Here is an 8,520-nt window from a genome sequence, read left to right as displayed (position 1 = left end):
GAATTTTATTAAAATTGGTGAATTTGAGATATCTACAACTGGATCTCTTTTGCGGGCTGAATTAGAACCTCTAAAGCAGTGTTTCTGAAATGAGGGTACGTGTACCCCTTGGGGTACGCAACGGCACTACAGGGGGTACTTGAGAAAGAGAGAGCGGAAAATTAACAAATAAAGTGTCAGTCTTGATGATGAGTAATGATAAAAAACTATAGAAATAAATCTCTTCAGAAGCCACTAAATCAGTGTTTTTAAACCTTGGGGTCGGGACCCCATGTGGGGCCATCTGAAATTCATGAAAAATGAAATGAGATCTTTGAAAAAAAAAAAAGATTATTATAATTAGTTATAACAACACAACTGTATTTTTATAATTTTACATTCTTGAATATAAATCCAGTTAAAGGCACTGATTTTCTTTACTGCGTATGACTGAGAGGGAGATGTTATGTTGTTAATGTTTTTACTGCTGATTTTTAATGTTTTTGCTGCTCAATTTAATGTTTTTATTGTTTTTAAAGCTGTTGAGTATTTTCTGTTGCACTTTTTGATCAAGTAAAGCACATTGAGTTGCCTTGTGTATGAAATCCGCTATACAAACACATTTGCCTTGCCTTGCCTTACACTAAGATTCAGTAAAAAAAAAAGAAATTAAAACATTTTTAAAAATCTGAGCTCAAACATGATCAAAAATGAAATCTACAAAAGATGTCTTTGGGGTCGCCAGAAATTCTTGATATCAAAAAAGGTTGAGAACCTAAATACTTAAATACAGTTTCTTTCCACTTATTTACAAAAGGATATTCTTTAAAAAGTATGTTATCACTCGTTGATTTTATCATTATTCTCTATAGTTGTTTTTATAGAGTTTTCTAAGCAAAATGTTGTAGGGGGGACTTGGATTCAGAAATATGAGAAAGTGGTATTTGAGCCAAAACAGTTTGAGAACCACTGCTGGATTTGAGTTTGACACGTGATCTACGACATACACAACATTTTAATACTGATAGTTTCTACATGTAGATTTCACGTTTGTTTACCAGTTGGTTTGGTCTTTACCAACATTAGGTAAAGAGGTAGCATCAGACAAGTTGTTGATGAATGACTCTGACATGGACTTCTGGTGTTGGCGGCTTTAATATTTGAGTTCGTTATAGACCATTTACTTTACCAAGTGAAAAAAACAACTTCAAGCCTGATGCAAAAATGATGTCGAAGAGAAAACTGAAAGTATAACAACTAAAAACAGTAACGTCGTCAGCCACGAGACAGTCTTTGGCACCTGCTCCAGGTCTTGCCGTTTGCCCACTTCCTGTTTAGGCGCCACTCGCCAACACCTTGTGGCTAGCGACACACTCGCAGCTCTTTTTCTTCTGCTCCTCGGTTTCCTGCCCGCCATTGGCCTCTTTCACGCACAGGTCTTGCAACAGTTTGGATTTGAGGAACCGTCTGTAGGAATCTTTCTCCATCAAGGTGAAGATCATCTTCTGGGCTTTGTCGAAACACAGCGGGCTAGGGTTCTCCACGTTCAGTCGAGTCTCTTCCCTCGTCTCAGCATCTAAGTTCACCTAAGATCACACAACGGCAAAAAGAGAATGAACTTCCAGGACTCAGGGATGGACATTTCTCTACACCATATGTTGTGACTAAAATAATGCACATTTAGTTTGGAGGGAAGCCAGTGTGGAAAAGACCTTTACTTATAGTTTGGTTTTTATTTAACACATAAAGACTTTTTTTTTTATTATGAGTAGCTCCGATATTTTCTTACTGTGTTTTATTTTAACTAGATATGTACTTGAGAAAGTGAAAGTATAGAATACAGTTGTTTAAAAGTGTGTGTTGTGTTTTAAAAAATAATTAAATGATATATATATATATATATATATATATATATATATATATATATATATATATATATATAATATTTATTTATTTATTTTGAATCAGTGATTCATTTTGTATGTTTTTTCAGGCATTTTGTGCATTTTTGTTGTCATTTCATAAATTTTTCGGTTATTTTTGTGTATGTCTGATCGTCTTGTGCAAATTTCGGTTTAATTTTGAGTATTTCTGTACACATTTTATTTATTTTTCTGTTATTTTTGTTGTCATTTTGTTTTCTGTTTTCGTCATTAAGTATGTTTATTTAAATAATAGTGTGTATTTTCAGTCATCTTGTGTAACTTTTGGGTAATTTGGTGTGTTTTTGTTCCCATTTTACATTTTTTGTGTTATTTTTGTTTGTTGTCCATTTGTGTTATTTTTCTGTAATTTTATGGGGGTTTTTTCAGTCATTCAGTGTATTTTTGTTGTCATTTTGTAAATTTCTCTGTTTTCTTGAAAACCACTGCATTATGGGATACGAAATCCCGTGAAAAAAAAATTGCGCAGACGTCTCAGAAGGAGAAAAGTTTCGTTAATGAAGTTTTTTTACTCATTTTTTACTGAGATTTGTGTAATTTCATCAGACAAAGACCGTGTTGTCATTTTGGTCATAAGTTTTCTTATCATTTCCCTGTGAGAGACAGTGTTTTCAATCGGCACTAATTGAGAGTTTTTGTGAAAAAACCAAACTATTAACATCAGCGATTGTTTTTCCTTTAAGGTTTTCAATCAATGAAAATACCAAATATGTCACTTTTACAGTTCAATGTTGTCCAGCCTGTGTTTTCATAAGGATCTCTAATGGGGTTACCTCCTTGGGGGCGTCTGCCTTCACATATTGCTGGTAGATCTGCTTTGCTCGGGAGGAAAGTGTGGGAGGTGCAGCTCTTTTGTAGTCCTCACAGGACATCCAGAAGTCAAGGTTTTCCTCGCTGAACTCTGACTTCAAAAATTCAGAGAAGACGCTGCGGCCCGCTATAAACAAAAGAAGAAAATACCTTGAGTGTTACTCGTACATTAATGTAGAAAACAACTGAAACAGGAAAAAAAGTAATGAGTCGTACAAATGAAAGGAATTTCTGGGGATTTCCTTGGATGTAAAAACGATTAAAAGTCCTTTAAATCCTGCAATAACATTATTTTTTGATGTTTTACGTCATCAAATCCAGCCATTAGCATTGACAGAAATAAGCTAATATCTTGATTCTGATAGATATAAAAACACAACTCAATTATTGAACAACCCCAAACCCTGGTTGAGTGTCAATGTTGTTGACTAAAAATTTAACCATAGTTTCTGTCAATTTTTGTTTTTTTTAAGTAAGTAAAACAAAAACCATATAAAAATATATCAATATTTTCATCAACCATTAAAAACTAAACTACAATGTTCGCGTGGGACAAAATTCATTCAGAACTGGACGAAACATTAAAATCATTTATATCAGGTTGATCGGTGGTAATTGAATCTTTAACAAATGCAAAAAAATATATTTATATATATGTCAACTTTAACAACTGTAACAGATTTTGACTGAAACTAAATCAAAAATTGATGATTAACTTAACAATGCCTTGGTTACACTGTATTAACTGACATTTTAATGAACTTTGATGTCAGTGAAAATTATTATACCGTTTAAAATTGACAAACTAAGACAGCTAGAGGAATTATTAGATACATCTAATTAAATCATACTATAATAATACTTATTGACTTTCAAGTCTTTATTTAAATAATCCGAAATATCTTATTTGTAGCATCTTGGTTATTTTTGTCTCCAGTGTTAAATCTGAAATGTTTGTGTGGTTGTTTCAATAAATGGGTTTTTGAAATTGAAATAATCTGTTTTCAGTCAAGATTTCATCAAAAAGAAAGCTTCTATCCACTTAATATTTTGTAAACGTGACATTTGAACTGATTTCAATAATGTATCAGAGGCTCAAAGTCCAACTTTCTTTATATTTCTCAACTTCAGAGGAGATTTAATCAATAACTGCTGGTAGTTAGTTTGTGGAAGAAGTTCAAGAACTAATTACCTTCATAAAACACATGACATAAAAAAGTATTAACCATTACACTGGAATGAAAGTCAGGACTAGCCAAAGGCCTAGAGATAATGTCCTTCTGTCTGCGTTTGAGTTGGCGCATGTTGAGAAAATGAACGTGTTTGCGCCGTTTGCAGGTCGGGACAGATTGATGACATATTAATCTTGGTGGCTTTTATTGCCTTTTAAATGGCTTTTAAATGACGCCACGGCTTTGGAGTTGTGACATTTCCTCTCGAAAGCCGCAAATCCTGAACCTGGGCACGTTTCCAGTCCATCAATGGTTTTATAGAAGCTCGAAAGAAACCTGCAAACTCTTTCTCAGAAAGACTCAGACCTGGATATAAATAAGCTCTGCTGCAGCTTAAAAAAAATAAAACGTGGTCCTGATATGTGAAGAAATAATTCAGTACAATGGAGGTTACTTAAGCTTGCTAGTTCCAGAAGGGAAGTGGATCCCCATTGGGGGTTTGGTAGGAAGGTCATGGAAGATTCTGTACTGGCCTAAAGTTCTCCAGTCTAAGAAAATATCGGAGGTCATTAAACTGTAAACAAAAGATGACTGGACCAATAGGAGCTGACGACTGTAGCCATGGAAACTGGAAGTATGAAACAACGCTGTCTGAAAGAGTCACAGGACGAGAGCAAGTCTGAACTCTGCTGGTCCCCTCAAGGCCAATGCTCTTTGGGGGGAGGCGGGTTGGTTCACACAATCACACAACCCCACCCTCCAACACACACACACATACGCACACAGACACACAAATACACACACACACGCACTGAGTACTGGTCAGGACGACCCAAGAGGCAGTTTGTGGTTGTCTCTGGACACGTAGCAAACAATCCAGAGCATGAGAAAGTCTCGAGGAGTTTCTGCAAGTGCGTGTGTGCATGTGTGTGTGTGTGTGTGTGTGTGTGTGTGTGTGTGTGTGTGTGTGTGTGTGTGTCCAGGTCAAGGCCTCCAACCTGATAAGACTCAATCCAAACCACAGCATGTTACTTTATCCAGCACCCATTAACCGCTGACCACTATCCCACTGTTCCCATTGTGTGACTTCAGACACTTTGGATGAATCACCACTTTAAGGGTTATTCCACATCTCTGTGGTTAACGGGAAGGTCAGCGCTTTGATTATAGTCACATGACTCGAAGCGTAATTAGGTTTTGCAGGACTTAGGGATGAATCATGATTCTTTCAGCTCTATTATCGAGCCAATCTGAGAACATTGTGATTGTTTTACTGTCTGTGTCCTGAGGGTCGAACAAGGTGCTCACCATCGCTGCTCATCACATTGCAAAATGACTGCTTCCACTTCTCCACCTCGGTTACATCAGGAACCCTAAAAACACAAATGAACTTATTAGATCAGTACAAAGACTATCTGATGGGTTGGTGGCAGGCATAGACTGACCATCTGGCATACTGGGCAATGCCTGGTGGGCCGTCCACCCGAAGTGAGCCGGTCCAGTGCACGATATTTATTTTTATGGTTATTTTTGACATGACCCATCAGATGGCATATGTGGGGTGGTGGTAGTTTCTTCTTTTTCTAAATTCCCTCCTATTGGGCCGGTCAGCCCATCATCATTGACTAGCAGTGTGTAGCCAGCGGCCATCAACACAGATTGGTTCGTTGTTTGTCATTGTCAATCAATCATTGGCTCAGAGAGCCCTGACAGTGCTGTCAATCACTACATGATCCAGGGAAGGGCGGGATCCCATGGGCGTGACGGGCAAACTGTCTGCTACCTTTATTTAGTAGTCAGGAAAAAATGGAGAGGAGGAAAAACGCCCGGGAGACACTGAGAAACAGTGGGCCAAAAAGATAAAGTCACTAAAGTCACCACCCAGCAGTACTGCTGCTGCTGCTGGGCTGAGAGACAAGTGAGGAGGGGCCGATTCAGCAATATAGGCTAATGGTGATAAAGTCTGTAACAGGTAATGTGTAAAGTGTAAGTAAAGTGACAAAATATAAGTAACAGGTGGCATAAAATGGTGCAAAAATGATGCAAGAAGAGAGTGAAAAGTGACTAAAATGGGCCAAAATAAGGAAACAGTTGAGATGTAATGGCAAAATGTTGCTTAAATGAGCAAAATGTGGCAAACAATAGTGAAAAAGGGCAGAAATGTGGCAAAAAAGAGGCAAAATACAGTATAAGGAAAAAAGGAAACTGTATACTTATTGGAAAGAAATGGTACTCTTTGGGCAAAAAGTTGCTTATTTGAAGGAAATGGCAAAAAAAAAAGGACAAAAATTGGATAAAAGTGTAAAAAAAAAATTGGGGGAAAGATCGATATTTATTGGCAGAAGAGCTAAAATCCAAGCAGTCAGAAAAACTGTCTGGAATAGATGATGATAGTTCATGGAGTTAACAATAAACATGTTTTGGGATGTTATTATTAATAATAATAATAATAATAATAATAATAATAATAATAATAATAATAATAAAACAGAAAAGAGCAAGAAAAAGTTAGAAAACACTTTGAACTGATACAATTGCATCATTATTAAAGATTATTAGAGACACATTTTTCCTTAATAATATTTGAGGAAATTTTAGGCTAAAGTATACAAATAAGACTCATTGTATTCAGTCAAACTCAATACATGCATAATAATATGAGCCCATAGAGTTTTGTTTACAAATATATTTGATTTGATTTTTATTTATCTCAAACTCTAAAATAAAACAAAATAAATTGAATAAACAACAAAAATTGAAACCCATCAGGGTTGAGACAGTTCATATGCATCTAGACATATTATATATAAGATCAGTGGTTTGTTAATGATCAACCAAATTCACATACACACATGTTTTTTTTCAGAAGGAAAATAATGGTATCTCGTTCTGCCCCTTCGCCACAGTGTCAAAAAAAAAAAAAAAATATTATATATTATGACAACAATACCACAAAAAATGTATATTTATATATATATATATATATATATATATATATATATAGAATGTGTTTTTTAAGGATCATCAAAAACTGGTTGTCCAAATTAAACTTCAGCAACTATGACCTCACATCTACAACCAATGCACACGTGCACCACATTGCAACTGCAAAATGATCTCAATAAGATGAAAATAAATAATAAATACTTATTAAAACGCTAAATTCAGGAAAACTGCGCAGTAACGACCTGTAATCGTCCCTGGGTGCCATTAAAGACAAATGATCAGTGTAGGATGACGTTCCCAGTGGGAATACAAAGACAGATGGTAAATGTCAATGTTGTACAACAGCTTAAAGGTGTTTTTCTCGTCAAGTAAAGTCAATACAACCACTAAATAAAAGGTCACGTCATGTCAGTGCACAACTATAGAAAGAGCAGCTGAATGAGGAACAGTCCAATCTTCACTAACGCGTAAATAAACAAAGTTTTCACAAAAAAAAACTGGGGAAAGAAATCAACTTATATGACAAGATAATTAACTGTAATTGAGTCTAAACAAAGTAAATAAGTAGATATGAGTTTTTTTTTTTTTTTGTGCATTTTCTTTTTATATATTTCATCATCATACAGTATAAATTGTATTATCTTCTACAACTGTAACTTTTCTTTAATTCGCACAATTTTAACATAATTTTGTCCTTTGCTGCACAATAAATGTTTTTATGTCTTTCATTGACCAAATCTGCTTTTTTGTGTAAAAGATGAACTTGTTGGAATAGAGAATTAGGCATTTATCACTATTCAGACATTGCCCTCCTTTATTTTCTCATCATGACTTTAACGCTCAGGGGCGAATGAAACACAACGAGTCATTCCAAAGAATCAATATTTAAGAACTCTGGCCCAAGCCAATAACTTTGATCCCTCCAGGTATGAGGATTCTGTCACGTCTGTGTCAAACCCTGAGTCATTATTTAGGTGCAGATTCACAGAAATGTATAATAAAACATCATTATTAAACAATCATGAAGATAAGATATAAAGAAGACAATTACTAAGCTCCATAACTCACCTTTTCGCACTGACTGCACCACTTTTCTCCTTCACTTGCTTCTGGTCCGCTGAATGGACTTCAGGCTTCTGCAGTAAGAAGCTTATTTTGTGCTTGATGTCTTTGGCTCTAAAGAAAACACACGCAGCGAAAAACCCAACATTTATAACTGAATAACAACAGCACAGATCATTTCATTTTTGATATTTAATTGAAAAATGTAATTGCATCTGCAAATTCTGCACAGTTTGACTAATCTTACCCTTTCAAGCATGCTGCAGGAAGTGTTGCCAGACCCTTACACATGGTGGAGCGTCAATAGTCCAGACCCCAGAGTCAGAAATGTGTCCACGAGTGACAACGAGGAGCTATGACGAAGCAGCTGTGAGGTTTTATTACAGGATCCTTCAGTTTGTTTGTCTCCACCACCCCACCCCCAGCAGTAGATTTATACCTCCAGACTGAATGGACGGAAAACTAACCAATCCCACCAGTCGGAGCAGGGAGGGAGAGAGAGAGAGGGAGACAGGAAGGAGGGCGAGGGATGGATGGAGGATGAGCATCAGAAAAGGACAACGAGCAAGGAGTAAAAATATCTATAGACAGTGGGGTAAAAAAGATTA

At 36.0% G+C, this 8,520-nt stretch overlaps 1 protein-coding gene across 2 annotated transcripts; it reads right to left on the bottom strand.

The window, feature by feature from the left end:
- Positions 1-714: 714 nt before the first annotated feature.
- Positions 715-8,307, bottom strand: LOC114461965 (regulator of G-protein signaling 4-like). Of its 2 annotated transcripts, XM_028444493.1 has the most exons (6): positions 8,160-8,173; positions 7,919-8,026; positions 5,350-5,740; positions 5,213-5,277; positions 2,696-2,859; positions 715-1,565 (listed from the first exon to the last, which is right to left on the bottom strand). In XM_028444493.1, the coding sequence occupies exons 3-6, from the start codon at positions 5,439-5,441 to the stop codon at positions 1,314-1,316; spliced, it is 573 nt and encodes a 190-aa protein (XP_028300294.1). In that variant the 5' UTR covers positions 5,442-5,740; positions 7,919-8,026; positions 8,160-8,173; the 3' UTR covers positions 715-1,313. The 2 variants fall into 2 exon arrangements, with proteins under 2 accessions (XP_028300294.1, XP_028300293.1); XM_028444492.1 differs by lacking the exon at positions 5,350-5,740 and having other exon boundaries at positions 8,160-8,307.
- Positions 8,308-8,520: the final 213 nt, after the last annotated feature.

This window comes from Gouania willdenowi, chromosome 4 (genome assembly GCF_900634775.1).
Source record: "Gouania willdenowi chromosome 4, fGouWil2.1, whole genome shotgun sequence".
Taxonomy (NCBI): domain Eukaryota; kingdom Metazoa; phylum Chordata; class Actinopteri; order Blenniiformes; family Gobiesocidae; genus Gouania; species Gouania willdenowi.
Note: the sequence above shows the minus strand (reverse complement) of the source record. Positions and strands in the feature narration are given on the sequence as shown.